The 19,122-nt window shown below is 34.2% G+C and overlaps 3 protein-coding genes across 3 annotated transcripts; 1 reads left to right on the forward strand and 2 right to left on the reverse strand.

The window, feature by feature from the left end:
• Positions 1-2,511: 2,511 nt before the first annotated feature.
• On the forward strand, positions 2,512-7,259 carry LOC116003996 (RNA-dependent RNA polymerase 2). The gene is made up of 4 exons (XM_031243940.1): positions 2,512-3,123; positions 3,798-5,701; positions 6,062-6,212; positions 6,290-7,259. The coding sequence occupies exons 1-4, from the start codon at positions 2,578-2,580 to the stop codon at positions 7,052-7,054; spliced, it is 3,366 nt and encodes a 1,121-aa protein (XP_031099800.1). The 5' UTR covers positions 2,512-2,577; the 3' UTR covers positions 7,055-7,259.
• A 437-nt stretch (positions 7,260-7,696) lies between these two features.
• On the reverse strand, positions 7,697-10,755 carry LOC116004004. The gene is made up of 4 exons (XM_031243948.1): positions 10,344-10,755; positions 10,136-10,216; positions 8,188-8,327; positions 7,697-8,098 (listed from the first exon to the last, which is right to left on the reverse strand). Exons 1-4 carry the CDS (start codon positions 10,656-10,658, stop codon positions 7,846-7,848), a joined length of 789 nt encoding a protein of 262 aa, XP_031099808.1. The 5' UTR covers positions 10,659-10,755; the 3' UTR covers positions 7,697-7,845.
• A 3,711-nt stretch (positions 10,756-14,466) lies between these two features.
• On the reverse strand, positions 14,467-17,000 carry LOC116004013 (endo-1,3;1,4-beta-D-glucanase-like). Its single transcript, XM_031243956.1, has 6 exons — positions 16,846-17,000; positions 16,028-16,049; positions 15,762-15,885; positions 15,466-15,556; positions 15,193-15,282; positions 14,467-14,939 (listed from the first exon to the last, which is right to left on the reverse strand). Exons 1-6 carry the CDS (start codon positions 16,991-16,993, stop codon positions 14,698-14,700), a joined length of 717 nt encoding a protein of 238 aa, XP_031099816.1. The 5' UTR covers positions 16,994-17,000; the 3' UTR covers positions 14,467-14,697.
• Between the last annotated feature and the right edge of the window lie 2,122 nt (positions 17,001-19,122).

Below are 19,122 nucleotides of genomic sequence, written 5' to 3' on the forward strand. Positions count from 1 at the left end.
ATATATATATATATATATATATATATATATATATATATATATATATATATATATATATATTTGCAGCACTAATGCTCAGTCCATAGAATGTGAACCTTGGGTTACTATGTTTGGAGTGCTTATGACTTTACTCATATATATGATGAGGACTTAGTAGGGTGTGCTTTACATATATCAAGCTTTTGAAACCTTGAGTTTTCATGCCATTTTAAAAACACAAAAAAGCAATGTTTAATGTTTGCCAAGGGATATGTATATGTAGTAAATGTGTGAGGTTGCAGCATTCCAATATCGATCAAAGGTCTCATTGTTCTATAACCAATTAATACTATTAGTTGGTCAAATTGACTAACACAATTAGTTATCAACTACTGTATTAGGTCTCATTGTTCTATAACCAATTAATACTATTAGTTGGTCAAATTGACTAACACAATTAGTTATCAACTACTGTATTAGTTAATTGTTAAGCACAATGTGAGGTCTAAAACAGAAAAACATCTCATTTCTTATCTCCCTCCCATCCGCTTTGATGTAGAAGAAGATTATGCTCTCCATCAGAGTATTCCATAACAGTCTTAGAGAACGAAAACGAGTCATCATCGTTCAAGAACATAATGCTTTGGATAAACGCAATGCAACATCCTAATGTGTTGAGACATTTTATTGCTCCACACAAGAGAAGCTTTTGGTTTATGATAATCAGTGTAACGGCCATCCTTTTAGCCTTCTCCATGGCATGTCTTTGTGTGTATATAAATATAGCATAAAGTTTTATAGAAGCTAAGGACACAAGAGTAGAGATTTTACAAGACTACAATGTATTACTTCAAAGCATTGCGAATGTGCGATCGAGTTGTTTTTGCTTAGGGTGTGTTTGGAAAGCAGGAAAATGACTTCTGGAAAATGTTTTCCGGAAAATTAGTCATTTTCCGGAAAATGAGTCATTTTCCAGAAAATGATTTCATTTTCCGTGTTTGGATGTACCCTGGAAAACTGTGTTTTTGTGTTTGGTTCATTTTCTGAAAAATGGGTTGAATTGCATAATTAAACATTTTAATTATTTTATTTAAAATATAAAAATTATTATAATATTAAAGTAATGTTATTAAAAGTCAAATAAAATTTAAAAAAAAAAAAAACGAGGCAACAAAATTTCCGGCGGAAACCATTACAGGTTTCCGCCGGAAATCATGGCAGAAACCAGAGCAGTGCCATGGTTTCCGGCGGAAACCAGTTTTCCACTACGGCTAGTGGTCCCTTTCCGGCCACTGGCCATGATTTTCCATGTTTTGTGCGTGTAACCCGTTTCCGGAAAATGACTTCTGGAAGTTGTTTTCCGGAAAATTGACACCATTTTCATTGGTCAACGGATGTTTTCCGTTGACCACATTTTTCAAGCATTCCCAAACAAAGAAAACCCGGAAAATGATTTACGGAAGTCATTTTCCGGGTTTCCAAACACACCCTTAGAGGTCCACAATCTAACTAGGACAACGGCTATGTTTGGCAAACCTAGCTAAAAATGTAGCTGAAAACTGAAAAGCTATAAGCTCGAAGCTGAAATTTGAAGAGCTGTTAAGCTAGCTGTTATGTTTAAAAGTGTTTGGTAAATTAGCTTTTTGATAAGCTGATAAATGTAAAAAGACTAAAAAGGACATCTTCATACAGTTTAAATAATTTTAAATTTAAATAAGTTGGTTTATATATTAAAATATAAAATAATAAAATCAATATATTTAAATAAAATATAAAGTAAGACCATATATTTGAAAATATATAAAGTAAAAAAAAATGTTTATAATTCATAAGATTAGTTCATACAAAAATTAATGTTCAAAAATAAATGTCAAACTGAAATTACTACCAAGCATAATGAAAAGAAAATGTCAAAACGGTTTTAATTGAGAGGGATAAAGAATGTCATTTATTTAAAATAATAAGGATAAAGATGGAAAAAAGTTAAAAAGCTACTAGCTTATTTTTGAAAAGCTACCACAAGTAGCATTTCAAAATAAGCTCTTATTTTAAGCTACTAGCTTATTTTGATAACATTACCAAACAGAGCTTATAGCTTATTAGTAGCTTAAAATAAGCTATAAGCTCCTAAATAAGCTCTGCCAAACAGAGCCAACATGTCATATGTCTGGCTTCCACCACGAATAGTCCTTACAATGTAGTATCAACTTACTGAAGCACAAAGAGTTAATAATTCGCTTCTACTGAGACTCGAACCACTCCCTTCCATATGAGGGTGCAATCGGTTGCCACTAGATTTAATTAAAACACACAATCAAATTACCTAAAATAAAATATTTATTTTGATTATATAATTTCACCATTAGTTTTATTAATTAGGTATTTTTATTGCGTATTTATAAGCACTAGGAAAAATAATGATGAATATAAAGAAACACGAGGGAAATGGAAATAAAATTTAGATCACGTATATTCAATTACATCACGTACCCATAAAAAAAAAAAAAAAGTATAGCAAGCAAGAGTGAAAATTCCAATAAAAAGCTCAAAAGCCATAAAACCCTCCTACTCCTGCTCCCACTCCCACTATCTCAATTTATGGGCATGGAGGAAAGAATCTCAGCAACTGTGAGGGTGAACAACATTCCCCAAAGCGCCATAGCCAATGAGCTTTTCGCCTATCTCGAGGACGCCGTCGCCGACGATTCCATCTTCGCCGTCGAGATCTTCACGGAGCACAAGAACTGGAAATCCAGAGGCCACGGCCGAGTCCAGTTCGAGTCCCTTCAAGCCAAGCAGCTGGCTCTCTGCCTCTCCGACCAACGCCGCCTCTTTTTCAAGGGCTCTCAACTCTCTATCTCCCACTCCCATGACGACATCATCTTCCGCCCAGTCAGGCCTGATCATCGGTTCACGACTGGGACCTTGTATGCTGGGATCATGGCCGATAGTGACGTCATGTGGCCTATGGACTCCTGGAAGAATGTCAGGACTTGGATCATGCCGGAAAGGGGGATTATTGAGTTCTGGGTGAGTAGCCAAGGTGGGGAGTGTTACAAGCTCGAAGTTCAGTTTGGGGATGTTTTGGAGACGCGTAGGTGCTCTCTTGATGGTAGTGAGGACCACAATGCAGTCCTCTTCAAGGTATAATTATTTCCTCTGCTTCAATTTCAATTCTCTTATATTGAAAGTGGAATTTTTGCCTCAGCTTTTCCCTCAATATATTAGCAGATGAGGATTTAGGGCAGTGAAATTGCATAAATTATGCATTGAAATAAAGCTCCTATGGTTATTAGTATGGGATTGTTTTATGCCGGAGTTCATGGCAAGGAAACAGCTGGAAAAACTATGCTTCAGTTGTTGATATGGATATAATAAGTCTTAAAGACATACTAGAATGTTTGAACTGGTAAGAGCATTCCTGAATGGGGTGGTTTGCTATGTTAAGATGGTAACATAGTGTCCCATGTATATACTAACATGAATTTATATATGATCAACTGATTCTGCATGTGAGTCTTTTGTTGATATAATTTTAAGTTGTCTTCTCCCTTTGATTATCCTCCCAACGAACGAATGAATAATAGTTTAAGATTACATAAAAGTCCTTCAAATTTTAGGATTCTAGGTTGCTCTATTGGTTTTGTTAAGGTTGGGTAAGATTCGCGACTTCAATGGTAGTTGAGGGAGCAAATGTGTATGTTTAACGATTGAGGGGTAAAAAAGACTGGTCTAAAGTTCTATTTTCCATTTTTCCCTACTATAAACTACCTCTTATTTTCCTCTGACTTTTGGGTTAATAAGTTTCAATTTTTCAGCTTAAATTTGCTCCGAAGATATACCGAAAAGTTTCTGGAAACGATGTTGCATCAAAATTCTCCACTGACAGGTACCATATCTGCAAAGAAGATTTTGACTTCCTATGGGTTCGCACAACTGATTTTTCAGATGTGAAGTGTGTTGGATATTTATCATCTCTTTGTTGGGAAATTGAAGAGGGGTTTTCAGACTCCAATATACTTTCCAATTTACCATATTATGATGAAGGACCGATGGATCTTTTTCTTAAAAAAGGAGAAGAATTTTCTTCTGAATCTGCACTTGTTCCACTGGTGAAGTGCCCATCAGATTCTACACTAGCATATGAGATCCTTTTTCAGCTTAACTCCCTTGTACATACTCAAAAGATCAGTCTTGCTGCAATTGATACGGATCTTATTGAGTTTCTTAGTGGATTGCATTTTGACACAGCAATGGCTGTACTACAAAGCATGCATAAGATGCAATCAACTTGCTATAAACCAAAGTCATATATCAAGAATCAATTGGATGATTTGGATAGAAATTGTAAAAGCATTCCTTTATCCACTTACAAGAAGGTTGGGAGTAATAACATGATGAGTGTTCATAGAGCCTATGTAACACCATCAAAGATTTATTGCCTGGGTCCTGAGCTTGAAACCTCCAATTACATTGTGAAAAATTTTGCTCCTTATGCTTCAGATTTCCTGAGAGTAACTTTTGTAGAAGAAGATTGGGGTAAGCTTTCTCCTAATGCTGTTTCTACAAGTATTTCTCAAGGAATCTTTGCAAAGCCTTATCGAACTGACATACACGGTCGTATATTGTCTGTTCTCCGAGATGGAGTTACTATTGGAGCTAAACATTTTGTTTTTCTTGCTTTCTCGGCTAGTCAGTTACGTTCAAATTCTGTTTGGATGTTTGCTTCTAATGAGCATGTGAAAGCAGAAGACATTAGAGAATGGATGGGGTGCTTCAATAAGATTCGTAATGTTTCAAAATGTGCTGCAAGGATGGGTCAGTTATTCAGTACCTCTTTCCAAATAATGGAGGTTCAACCACAGGATGTTGAGGTAATCCCCGATATCGAAAGGACCTCTGATGGTGTTAAATATTGCTTCTCAGATGGCATTGGTAAGATTTCCCAAGCTTTTTCCAGGCAAGTTGCTCAGAAGTGTGGATTGACTCATACTCCATCAGCTTTTCAAATACGTTATGGTGGTTATAAAGGTGTAATAGCTGTTGACCGAAATTCTTTCCGCAAGTTATCTCTGCGCAGCAGTATGCTTAAATTTGAATCAAAGAATAGGATGCTTAATATTACCAAGTGGAGTGATGCTATGCCTTGCTATTTAAACCGTGAGATTGTTGTCCTCTTATCTACGTTGGGGATAGAGGATAAAGTGTTTGAGGAAATGCAAGAGGAACATCTGCGTCTATTGGGTAAAATGCTGACAAATAAACAAGCAGCATTGGATGTCTTGGAGAGCATGGGTGGGGGTGAGATAAAGAAAGTTTTGGTGAAGATGCTGCTTAAAGGTTATGAGCCTAATGTTGAGCCATACCTCTCAACAATGCTTCAATCACATTATGAAAATCAGCTCTCTGATCTTAAAAGTAGGTGTCGAATATCTGTACCTAAAGGCCGAATTGTGGTAGGATGCTTGGATGAAACAGGGATTTTGGATTATGGCCAGGTTTATGCTCGATTAACCTTGAACAAGACAGAACTACAATTAGGTGAACAGAGTTTCTTTCATAAGGTGGATGATACAACTGCAGTTGTGAAAGGCAGGGTTGTCGTAACAAAAAACCCTTGTCTTCATCCTGGAGATGTCAGGGTACTCGAGGCCATATATGAGGTGCGATTAGTGGAGAAGGGCCTTGTGGATTGCATTGTTTTCCCTCAAAAAGGAGAGAGGTAAAGTATGCTTATTTATAATATGAATTTTGATGCTGAAGGAGATAAGGAGGCAGGGCAGCGACGTTCTGCCTCCTTCCAATCTGGAAGGAGGCTGCTAACGTCACCGGCAAAAACCAAAAATAGAAATTTAAAATAAATATTTTTCATTTTTTTTTACCAGTAACCAGTAAATTAGGTTTAATTGCACACTTTTAAAGAGTTCAAGTGTGAAATTGAAGTTTGAGATCGTAATTGCTTTTCCACTGAAAGTTGAAGGGTCTATTTGATCCTTTTCCCTATTATTTATGTGCATATTAGATTCTTTATTAAGCTGCTGGGGCACATTACACTATTATCTGTATGAAATCTCATTTGCAGGCCTCATCCAAATGAATGCTCTGGTGGTGATCTTGATGGAGATTTGTATTTCATAAGCTGGGATAAAAATCTCATTCCAAGTCAAACCGTGAAACCCATGGATTACACTGGACGAAGACCTCGAATAATTGATCATGAAGTAACCATGGAGGTAGTTTGATCCATTTCTATATATGAATAAACTATTACTAGAAACATCTCTTATCTTTTCCCCCCTAATATTTGCAGGAAATTCAAAGATTTTTTGTTGATTACATGATCAGTGATACACTCGGTGCCATTTCCACTGCACATCTTGTACATGCAGACCATGAACCCGAAAAAGCTCTTAGCTCAAAATGTCTCCAGTTAGCAAACCTTCACTCTATGGCTGTTGACTTTGCGAAAACAGGAGCTCCAGCTGAGATGCCGAGGTATTTGAAACCAAGGGAGTTACCGGATTTCCTGGAGAGATGGGACAAGCCAATGTACATCTCCAATGGTGCGCTGGGAAAACTTTATCGTGCTGTTAAGAAGTCAATCTTTAGTGGAGGAAGCTCAACCAATCACACAACAACAGTGGCAGCCATTCAAAATGCTTATGATGATGATCTTATCGTGGATGGTTATGAATCTTTCATTCCAACTGCTGAAACTCACAAACAAATGTACATGGATAAACTGGGAAGCTTGCTGAACTACTATGGAGCAGAAGCTGAAGTCGAGATACTGACTGGGAATTTGCGAAACAAGTCATCATATTTGCAGCGAGACAATAGGAGATTCTTTGAACTGAAGGATCGCATCTTGGTTTCTGCCAAGAGCCTACACAAGGAGGCCAAAGGGTGGTTTCACAGCAGCTGCGACGAGAGCAGTGAATGTAGTAAGAAACTGGCATCAGCTTGGTATTTTGTGACATATCACCCCAGCTATTGTGAAAGAAGTGCTAATTGTCTAGGCTTTCCCTGGATTGTTGGTGATATTTTGCTGGAAATCAAGTCACTTAAAAGCTGAACCAGAGCTCTGCTCCTAGGATGGATATCTAGCAGGCAAGCAACTTCATCACTAGGAAGGAATAACTATAACCTTATCTGTTGTATCTTGTGTTTGCTCTAAGCATGACTCTTGTTATTATGTTGTAATAATATTAGAGTGAAAACCCATCAATTATTCTAACAGGGGTGAATTGGGATATTAAAAGTCGATATTCAAGTGCTTAGGTGAGGTATGAATCCAAGTATTCAAGTACATGCATAATAATTGGCATTTTAAAATGTTGGGCAGAGGTTGGTGAAATGCCAAGTCTAGCACTCGGTGGCTAGGGGATTGTTAGGTGGAAGTTTGAACAGTCAAGTTCAGCACTTTGCTTATCGAAAATAGGGGTAGCCTTTGTTTCTAGTTATAGCTTTTGGCATAATGATAAAATTTTAATCCTAACAAGGCTACCAAGTTATAGTTGCTTTTGGTGTAATGGTAAAATTTTAATCCTAACAAGATTACCTAGTTATAGCTTTTAACGTAATGGTAAAATTTTGATCCTAACAAATGGTATCAGGGTTTAAAACTGGTTAATCCTAACATAAAGATTATGGGGAGAATTGTATGGCAATTAGGATTCAGTTAAACACATATAACTCAATGCAATTAGATTGGGAATAAAGGAATCAAGTAGAGAGTGAATGAACTTCTCATAAAGCCATGATGGTTTCTCTAATAATCCAAAATCATTAGGAGAAATAGACAACACAGTATGAGCTTAGAAACCAATATAGGTAATTGGTTTGTAAACTAATTTTGAATGATTGTTAAAGTAGCAGTACTTCTGTGCCATGGGAATCAACTGAGTTCATGGAGAGAACACAAAGCCAGTGAGGAATAAAAAAATATACAGCAAGAAACACAAGAACACCCAAATCAGCTTCTTCACCAACTGCTGGCCGTCGAGGGCTAACCAAATATATTTGGCTTGCACACCATAAACAATACAAACTTGCAACTACCAAGATCAGTCTCGCTGATTGATATGATTTTTTCTTCAGCGCTTTTAGAGGCTTTACTCTGCATGATTAGAACCAGAAAATGTTCAATGTAACGAACTAGATATGCTTAAACGGTAATATCATTTGCACAAATTATCAGCAAAAGACCTGTTAATGTATACAAAGCCACCAAGCAGGAATGTGCACAAAAGGCTTATTACTACAACAGCATCGGGATTGATTGGAGCTCGCCCTTTCCACCAACCTGTGCTCAATATCCAAGTATACATGGAAGAATGCCCATTTTCCTGTTTACGGTAGCAATGAAAATGTATGGCTAAATACTTCAGATGATAGAATTATAGAAAACGAGCTTTCATTGAGGAAGGTGGAATCAGAAAACTTATAAACAAATTGTGACTGTGCTAGTATTGCTGGTCAATGACTAACTGAAAATTATAGAGTACATGATTAGGATTAGAGTTTAGTACAGTTGATTAAAGTACTATTGACTATGGACTAAACATCAATATGACCATAAAAATGATTATCACTTCGTACTGATGCTGCAAACTCATTTCCTGGTAATTTTCCTCTACCTGTAGTCAAGATTTCAAATTTGATTGCCTCATTTTGTTGTTAAAGATTTACTCAACTAAGAATGATATATAATGATGAATTATCAATCTTTTCATAATAGAAAACAAAAGAGAGCCATCAATTGCACATGCATGAATCAAGAAAACTGGAAAATAATAATCATAAAGACATAATTTGTTACTTCGGATGGGGCTTTTGGGATAGAAATTAATGCAGGAAAGAGAAGCATAACATACAACATGATGAACACAAATGTATGGGATTATCAGGTCACATCGAGAAGTGCTCAGAGCTTATTGGATAAGGTCCATTAGGATGTTGGAAACTAACCAAATAAAATCATCATAATTCTGCTACTACAACTGGCCAGCATTCTACAGAGGAATCTGGCTATATACTAGATCCAATATTCATACAAAGGAAATTATGAAAATTTTCAAGCCAAACTACGTACATACTCTTCTTTGTCCATTCTCATGGGTTCTTTTTCTCTTAAAATATATATATATATATATATATATATATATACTACTTATTTATCTGCACTTGGTGATTGGATCAGTCCTAATGTAAATGAGGATCCAAGCACTCAGCCAGTTGAAGAGCTATAGGTCCCTGACAAGGGCTCAAGCCAAGAGGACCATAAATGCCACCACTAGTCCGTGAGGCCCTTGAAGTTACCCCAAGTCTGAGTGAGAGAAAGGATGTGAATTTGATACAATTATTTGCACCAGTTGCCGTGCAGTAAACAGCATACAGCATTAGTGTAATGTATCACCATCCTACTCCTAGGCTAGATGATATGCTTGATGAGTGACATGACTCGTGTTTTTACCAAAACTGATTTCATGAATCATGAGGGGTTAGTGGGTTACCACCAAATTAGAATGAAAGAGGGAGATGAATGAAAAATTGATTTCAAGACTAAATATGGTTTATATGAGTTGTTAGGATCAATCACTTATCAATACGCCAAAAGCTATAGCTCAAAGCTAAGGCGCAACTTTATTTCCTTATATACCGACACCATATTTTCGAGAGGGACTTGACCCTAGGCCTCCGCCCAACAATCCCCTAGCCACCAATGGTTGGACTTGCTCTTTACCGGCCTCCACCAAACATGAGTGGTGGCTCATATTTCTAGCTAGCACATTAGCCTTAGGATGAATATTTCCTTTTTTGATTACTCTATTACATTGTAATATCTGTTCATCAGTTCATCTATACTTTCTCAACATGTTGAAGCACAAAGAGTCAATATCACAGGCTCGATCCAATGAACTCCAATTTGGGAGAGTCACAACATGCCACTTGATCAAGAGGTCATTGGCGGGATGAATCTTTCCTAACCATTCCATCTTTGTTACCATATTAGTCTGAGGTACATAAACATACACTCATATTGGTTTATGAAACCTATGAAATCCTGTTCCGGCTAATAAACTCTAACAAACCTCAGTAGCTAAAAACATTGCACCGACAGTATAATCAGAAGTAACCAACCAACCAACGTTACCTCAAACAAATGATCCAAGAAAAAATGTGATAGAGAACCCGCTGCCACCAACAGAAAGCACTGCCTCTTTGTAAGAGGCACCTGCAACATATATACCCCAAAACCCAAAATCAGTGGAATTAAAAATGACACAAAAAGGTAAAACTTTTTTTTTTCTTTTTTCAAAAGGAAAATCACAATAATTAATACAGAGAACTTTGAGGCTGACCCCAGAAATGGAATCAAGAAAACCTTTGCGGAGGAGCAACTTGGAGACCCAGCTATAGAGCAGAGAGAATGGGAAGCCAAGAATGAGGATGTAGTAGAAAGGGTCGTGGATCCATGACTCAACCGATGAGCCCAACACCCTGCCCAGCCCTAGAGTAGAGGCCAGCCACTCGGTGAAGGACCCGATGTCCGGCCCGAAGAAAGCATTGATGGAGTAGGTAAGGCAGTGGTGAGGGCTGAACCGGGCGTTGGATATGCTCATCAGAGCCTGCCCTGTTCCCAGTGTGTACATCATGTGCGGTCCCGGCCCCGGCATGTTTGAGAACTACGGCGGTCGCCGGAGTATGGTTCGCCGTCTGAGCTCACTTGGTCGTCTCTATATTTTCTTCTGGTCAAACGGACACACCACCGAGGAATTAGTTCAGTGTAATAAAAGGGAAAATGATACTTTTTCCCATATTTTATGTGTTTATAGCACTTTTCTCCCCTGTGTTATTAAAGTGACAATTTTTCTCTCTCAGTTATTTTAAAAGTGGTAGTTTTCTCCCTTGTAATATTAAATTGACATTTTTGCCCTTAAAAATAACCATTTCATTTATTTTTATTCTCCAACCAATTATTACTAATATGTATGGAAGATCACAGTTCGATACGAACCTAATCGAACACTGTAGCAATTGAACTTAAATAGTATAGACGGTTACGGTTACGATTCAGAACCGAAAAAATAAAATAAAATAATTGTTGAATTTAGACTATTTTTAAATTAGAAATAAAATTATAAAAATAAATAAATAAATAAATTTTGATTGGCGGTTCAAAATCGAAATTGGAACCGAACCGTACCGATTTATCAAAATAAGTGTCTGATCATTTTTACTATATATGACTGTGGTTAAGTTCCGGTTCACGGTTCAACAATTATTTAATTTTATTTTTCGGTTATGAATCGTAACCAGAACCGTCCATACTATTTCGGTATGATTGCTATAGTGTTTGGTTAGATTCGAATCGAATCGTGATCATCCATACCTATAAGTAATAATTTGTTGGAGAAGAAAAATAAATGAAATAATTATTTTTAAGGGTAACAATGTCAATTTAACATTTCAGGGGAAAAAAACTGCCACTTTAATAACACATGGTGGAAAAGTGCTATAAGCACATAACATAGGGGGAAAAAGTGTCATTTTCCCTAATAACAATATTTTGTTCTTTCTCATCCACAAGCCTTTTCCCACTTATTTCAGATTTTCAGAAACAAAAATATTACTTAATACTTCAATTTTGAAATTTGAAATTGTTTATATTTTTAGATTTGTTAAATAATAATAATAATAATATTATTATTATTATTATTATGACAATAATATATAAAAGACATCTGTGTTATCTTTTCAAATGAGTGGTCATATGATGAAACTTCACATAGCATATATTATCTTGTAAATAATTATGAGTGCCTTAAATATAAGAATTCTATTTAAAGCTACAAGATTTGGATATTGGTGCAATTTCCCTTAAAAAACTACCTTTGAAATATAAAAATATAAGATTAAATATTAAAGTACAATATAAGACTTGACCAATTAAATTGTTATATATATGCAAGTTGCAACTAATGCATCTCTATTTTTTCTTCTTATATAAAATATTTTTCAACTTGAATTTATTTTTCTCATTTTTTTTGTACAACTAAAATTAATGTATAAATAAATATATCATTAAAAAATTTTAATTGAAATCTTTTAAATGACACACATATTGATATATTTTTAATTTTTAAAATAAATCTATAGGTACATAAAATCATTACTTTGCAATATTTATGTACATTAAGCTTTGTTTTTATAAACATATAGAAAGAATATTATGAAATTACTATAGAGTGTGTGGAAATATATATGATGTACATTTAGTTTAGTATTTATGGACAATAAGGTTTAAGTTTATAAACATATAAAACAAATGTTATGAATATAGTGCATGATTAATGTTATTAAACATGATGTGTCTGTAATATAATATTTATATACATTAAGCTTTGTTTTATGAACATAATATAAAGAATATTATGAACTTACTATACAGTGAATGAAACATATTTAGTTTAGTTTTTATGAACATTAAGATTTATATTTATAGAAATAAACAAATATATGAATATAGTAAATGATGAATGCTATTAAACATGATGTGTTCATATTATAATGTTTATGTATGTTAAGTTTTGTTTAGATGAACATATAGAAGAAATAGTATGAATTTATTATAGAGTGAATGGAAATACATATGATGTACATTTAAGCAGGAAAATGATTTTCGGAAAATGTTTTCTGAAAATGAGTCATTTTCCAGAAAACATTTTCCTTTCCAGTGTTTGGTTGCGTTATGGAAAACTGTATTTGAATGTTTGGTTCATTTTTTAGAAAATGAGTAGAATTGTATAATTATATATTTTTATTATTTTATTTAAAATATAAAATAATATAAAATATATATAATAGTAATAGCCAAATGCTTTGTGGTCAAGCAGCATAGCTATTGCCCTCTCAAGTGAGAAGTTACAGGTTCGATCTCCAGTGGGGGCGTTGGCTTGTTTTTCAGTAGGTTGAGAAAGTAATGACTTCCGAAAAAAAATTTCGTAAGTTATTTTTCAGAAAAATAAACTGATTTTCCTTCGTTAATATATAAAACATTTTTCTGTTGATCGCATTTGCTGGATGATGCCAAACACCGAAAACTCAGAAAACATTTTCCGAAAGTCATTTTACACGTTTCCAAACACAAGTGTTTATAGACATTAAGGTCTGGATAATGGACATATAAAACAATTACAATGATGCAACACTAAGGGTGCGTTTGGTAACCTGGAAAATGATTTCCGGAAATCATTTTCTGGGCTTTTGGTGTTTGGCAACATCCGGAAAATGTGGTCAACAGAAAACGTTTTCCGTTGACCATGAAAAATGAGCTCATTTTTCCGGAAAATGGCTTCGTGCGACGTTTTTTTGTAAAAAAAATTATTTCTAATTTCTAATAAAAATTATTAGTTTATATATTTTTGTATTTTAAAAAATAAAAATAAATAAATAAATAAATATATATATATATATATAATTATACATTTCTACTCATTTTCCGGAAAATGAACTAAACACACACAAACAGTTTTCCAGAGTACATCCAAACACCGAAAATGAACTCATTTTCCAGAAAACATTTTTCAGAAGTCATTTTCTTACTTTCCAAACACACCCTAATTGACATTTAATATAAAACGATATCGTTTTGGACCAAATCAAAATTTGATACAATGTATCATATAGATTTTATAATAACAAGAGATTATTAGAATATCATATAATATTTTGATAATTTATTTATTTATTTTTGTATTATATAAATTTTATAAATAATATAGTTATAGAATATATATGTTATTATCTGTGCATTGCACGTGTACCATACTAGATTACTAGTCTATATATAAAAATAAAAGTCATGTAATTGTGTGAAGATGACTCCAACTATTGGATTTTAAATTGTGCTCATAGTAAATTAGATTTTTCTCGTAATACAAGAACTGTCTCACAGAATAGGTAATACCTTAATTTTGTTCAAAGTCTTTCTGTTACAACTACTATTCTAACATCATTGTGTGTCATCCCTTTAAACTTTTTAAATATTATTTAAAAAAAACTTTAATCAAGGAATAATTTTTTTTGAGTAGTACTGAAGCACAAAGAGTTAATATTGCCTCCACTGAGACTCAAATCCACCCCTTTCCATATGGAAGTACAACCGGGGACCACTAGAGCAGAAAGTCTTGGGTAATCAAGGAATAATCTGATTGATATAATGCTAATAAAAAATAATTAAGTTCAACATCTACACCTTAATAGTTCTAAATTACATCTAATGGAGCTTGTCAATTGTTGCATATAATCATATATACATGTAATAATTGTTGTATAGTATTTACTATTTTCTGTATGAATTGACAATCTGCACAGATGCGGAGTATTAAATTGGCATCTATAAGTACAATATTGGAATGAAGTGAGTCTACAAACTTATGAAAACAACTAAACAAGCATATGTATGATAAATAAAATGAAACCTTTTATTCGACTATCCAACATTATTAATACATAATACAAAGAAAGCCACACAAATTGAAGACTGATACAATAAATTAACATGAGCAAGTGCATGCAGAGACATATACATACTACAAAGAAAACTACACAAATTGGAGGTTGATACAACAAATTAACATGCAAACACACTTAAGGCAGAGAATATATCCCTCAAGACAAGATTCACACCTTTTTTTTGAAACGTAGAGACACTTAGTAGAGATGCTTAATAAACCATTTCAGCATATCCTGATGAGCTTCTTCAGCAGCCTTTACTGCTACTTTATCATCCTCATCGTACCTAACGGTCCAACCATGGGTGACTCCAGCAAATATCTTCACCAAAGAATCAACCCCAGCCTTACTTTGCAAAGCAATCTCAAATTGCTTCACAACTTTTGGGGGTGTTGTTTCGTCATTCTCCGCTCCTAGTACTGATATGGGAACTTTCACACCTGAAAACGTCGTCGTTACAAAAGTGTTTATTTGGACTATTTTGCATAATGATGGTTATGATATTAAAATTGTACGGATTGGTTTAACTTGCGTAATTCAATTATTTATTTAATCCTGTCACATTAAGTATTGACACTACATATATAATAACAAAACTCAGTCAAATATATAGTTACAATTTGATTGAAAAGAATGATAAAATATAGGGATCAAATAATGAATTCCAACCAACAAAAATAAGTAGGAGAATACCTTGAATGTCATCTAATGTGACAAATGCAGGGTGCAATAGGACGGCGGCTTCCACACACGGGATCTTCGCTAAATCCACAGCTGTTTTTCCTGTTTATAAAAAATATGTTCTTATTTAAAGTTAAATATTTTATTTGAACTAATCTTTATCGTCTAGTGACTAGTATAATATTTAATTTTTCAAAATAGTAATCATACTCAAATTAAATTAAATATACAATAGCATTGCAATTATATTCTACTAATTTGATTTTAATGAGATGAAGCATTTACCTCCTGAACATACACCTCCAATTCCAACCTTAGTGACACCTCCAGCCTTCAAATCTTCAATCACTACTTTTGCATCCTTAGAAACATTATCCTATATATAGCCACAACAAAATGAGAGTTTTAATTTGGTTGATCACAGAGTCAGATAATATAGATAATTAAAGTGTAACTGAGTGCCACTAGACCACAAGGTCTGTGGCATTAGATAATTAAACTTATTGTGTAACCACTACACACAAGAATTTGAAGTGACATTTTTGAATTAAGTGAGCTAGTTAGATAGGTAGGATACTCACAACAACATGATCTTTTAGCCATACACCGATAGGCTTAGCACCATTCTCAACATATGGATCTCCATGGAAGAAATCTGGGACCACTACGTAAAATTCAGCACCTCCAATTTTATCTGCCAATTTCCTATAAAAATAACCATGAAATCGATCATCACAATATTATTGTGTAGTGATGAGAATTCTTGATTGGTCTCCATCAGTCTAAATTAAATACTATAGGTAGATTAATGTTCTGATGTGTAATGTCCATATATATATATATATACCTCAAGTTTGTTGCTTCATATCCTGCACAAATAAAATGTAGCTACACATAAGATTGAATCAAGTAAGGGTGCCAAATATGTAACAAATTAATGTTGTTGTGTTTTTATTACACGTTTAAAGTAAACTAAATGTAGCAACGCAGTTAAGGCATGTTTTGATTATATGATGGTATATACATATGACTGTCAAATGAGAAGTTTTCATTTGTGATTTGTGGGCAAATTATCTTGAACAAATTTGGACACAATGTCTCAAATGCATGCTAATGGTCTCAAAATTGAAACATGCACTTGATTTCAACTAAAAGTCTAAATTAATATGTAGTTGGACTGTATATTTGGATGACGAGGGAAACTCACAATCCTTTTGTGTGTGAGTAAGCACCGCCTTGTGACCCTATCTGGCAAAAGACCACAAAGAATTAAAACATCATAGGTTACCCATAGTTGACCGGCTTAAACCAGGAGGGTCAAGAATTTAAACTCGTGACATTGTGGTTACAAGTAGCTAGTGTGGATCTCTTGTGTTGGGGTTACCCTGTTGGACTGAATTGAATATTTATGTTTATATATTATATATATGCTAAATATGCCCCCTCATATGTGTGAGTACATACCCTGATTACTTTTGATGAGCTCCAATCAAAACGGGATACATAGTCTCTATTTTCCTTTGACATGCATTAGGTTGGCTCTAATACTAAATTGAAGCATATGCTTCATATCAATTAAAATACTAAGCTAGTAATCTGCATATTTATGTTTACATATACTCTATTCTCAACACTCAAAAGACAACATTAAAATTTGTTACATACCAAAAACATCAGAGACCAGAAGGACAGCAAGCTTGGAATCCAAAGATCCAGAAACGTAGCAATTTAGGCCTCCCAATTGTTGAACCTGGCCAGCTCCATAGCTGGAGCACAGCTTTGGTGGGTTTGCAATGCAATGGGGAGCAGACATTATGTTATGCCTTTGAAATGGGACTATGTTCTTAGGAAGCTGGGTATTCTGTATTGCTTTGAATACTCCTGCCAAGTTAAACACACATACCATGAATATATAGCAATGATTGGAGATTAGATTATTTAAGTTAGGTGGAAAATCATTGTATTATAGCGATTTACAAGTTTGTAATCATCTTAAACAAATGCTATTTCCCATCCACTCTTTGATTTTAATTAATTTCGTGTAGTATAGGATGATCAGATATGATAATTCACACCAATTTCTATATTTCAATTCATTCTTCTCAAAGGAGCTGAGGATGGACTCCCCTCAATTCCATTATCTGCCAATGTTATTATAAACTTTTCGTTTGTGAGAAAGAACTAAGGAGAGATTTAATTTAAATTATTTGGAATATTGATTTTATTGTTTGGTTGGTTGGATTATTGGTATAAACCCTAAAATGTTCTTACATAATAAATTTATATAAATGTAATATAAAACTTCATGTGTATATTTTCTCTTAAAAAGTGTGAAGAGGCCAAGGATCTTTAATTTTGCTCAATTGGCACCTCTATGACTCTTCTCGAGAAAATGTCACAAAATCAAATCCTAGATACTACACTGTAATAGAGTTGATAGTATTAAAAAAAAAAACAAAAGCACTAAAGAATTCATTTTTCATGAAATAAATTCTTCCCTGAATTTTACTTTTCTTCAATTTTTTTTTTAAAAAATTCCCATAAAATATTTTCTTATGGACCAAATAGACCATTAAACATCATAAAACTACAATTCATGAATGATGTCAATACAATTATTGTTCCTTCATTCTTTTTATTTTATCTATTATATAAATTATTTATTAATCAAATCAATCTATTTTCTAAATTATTTCAGATTTAGCTCTTAGAAAATTAGATAAGAATAGAGCAAGTGTGGAGAATAATCAATACTTAAAACTTATAAAATAATCTAACATAAATTGTACGCTGCGGAATAAATGTACATAAATATTGTGCTTAGGAACTATGTTGATTGTGAATTTTAAAAAAAAAAAACATGCAAAACATAAAGCAATTAATTAAATAAAGTAGAGACTAGAGAGAGATAATTTTTATAGTGGTTCGGAGGCGTATGTAATCTTCTACTCCGATCTCTAGGAGGAATTCACTATATCAATGATCCAGATACAAGATACAATGTTTTGACTCCAGTGCCTTGATCACCAAGTCGACACGATCTCCATATCTCTCAGATAAAGTGCTTTGAACACAAAACTATCACTTATCACTAGATCCTAGCGATGAAGTGCTTTGAACAAAAAGCTTATATAATCTCAATTGTGCATATTTTTCTACTTGATTTGGATCTACTTTTGAGTCTTAGTGCATTAAATTGTCATCAACAATACCTATTTCCTTGCTTTCTTATGTAGATATGGTTTAATGCTTGATTTGAGTGTTTTATGGTGTTTGTTAGTGTTTTGAAACCATTTTAGATCAAAAGAAAAAACAATAGAACCATTTAAGGCATGCTTAGAGCCAACAAAGTGGGAGAATGTTGAAATTGAAGGCTCAACGCGGCGAGCATTTATCTCGGCGCTCCAGTGAGCAACATCTGAGCCAAGTTTAAGGCTCAATGTGTCAAGACTTTCCAGTATACGACATTTTGGTAGAATTGAAGCTCGACGGTCGAGAATCCTAATGGTGCAAGATTTCTGCAGTGCAAGATTTTCTTTTTTTTTTTGGTGAGAGGGAGGGACCCAAGGTCCCGAGTCGACTATCGAAGCCTATTTGTGGCGATGCTCAACGAATCGCGATGGAGAAGACTCAATAGGGGTAGAATTTTCTATTCTACCCCTATTTTGCTCAAACTATAAAAGGCTCATTTCCAAAACCCTAGGACCTAAGTTGCGTTTTTGGAGACAAAAAGAGTCAGAGTAAAGATCTGTTGTCGCTTCAAAGAGTCTAAGGAGGGATCCATCAACTTTTGGGAGAAGATAGCCACCATCAAAGAGCTACAAGGGCTTTGGAGGAAGAATGAAAGGCTAGGAAGACTACATTCGGGAGAATCTCTTCCCCTTTTTTTTTTTTTTTTTTTTTTTTTTTTTTTTTTTTTTTTTTTTAAATTTTTTTTTTTTT

Source organism: Ipomoea triloba, chromosome 2, assembly GCF_003576645.1.
Source record: "Ipomoea triloba cultivar NCNSP0323 chromosome 2, ASM357664v1".
NCBI lineage: Eukaryota > Viridiplantae > Streptophyta > Magnoliopsida > Solanales > Convolvulaceae > Ipomoea > Ipomoea triloba.

Excerpts from the sequence above, each read along its gene's own strand:
- LOC116004013 (XM_031243956.1), bottom strand. The coding sequence starts at position 16,993 with ATGTCTGCTCCCCATTGCATTGCAAACCCACCAAAGCTGTGCTCCAGC. Across the intron at positions 16,050-16,845 it reads TCTGGTCTCTGATGTTTTTG|GATATGAAGCAACAAACTTG; the intron begins GTATGTAACAAA and ends TTATTTGTGCAG. Across the intron at positions 15,886-16,027 it reads TATGAAGCAACAAACTTGAG|GAAATTGGCAGATAAAATTG; the intron begins GTATATATATAT and ends TTATTTTTATAG.
- LOC116003996 (XM_031243940.1), top strand. The coding sequence starts at position 2,578 with ATGGGCATGGAGGAAAGAATCTCAGCAACTGTGAGGGTGAACAACATT. Across the intron at positions 3,124-3,797 it reads ACAATGCAGTCCTCTTCAAG|CTTAAATTTGCTCCGAAGAT; the intron begins GTATAATTATTT and ends TCAATTTTTCAG. Across the intron at positions 5,702-6,061 it reads TTCCCTCAAAAAGGAGAGAG|GCCTCATCCAAATGAATGCT; the intron begins GTAAAGTATGCT and ends TCTCATTTGCAG.
- LOC116004004 (XM_031243948.1), bottom strand. The coding sequence starts at position 10,658 with ATGCCGGGGCCGGGACCGCACATGATGTACACACTGGGAACAGGGCAG. Across the intron at positions 10,217-10,343 it reads TTCTTGATTCCATTTCTGGG|GTGCCTCTTACAAAGAGGCA; the intron begins GTCAGCCTCAAA and ends TATATGTTGCAG. Across the intron at positions 8,328-10,135 it reads TCTTGGATCATTTGTTTGAG|GAAAATGGGCATTCTTCCAT; the intron begins GTAACGTTGGTT and ends TACCGTAAACAG.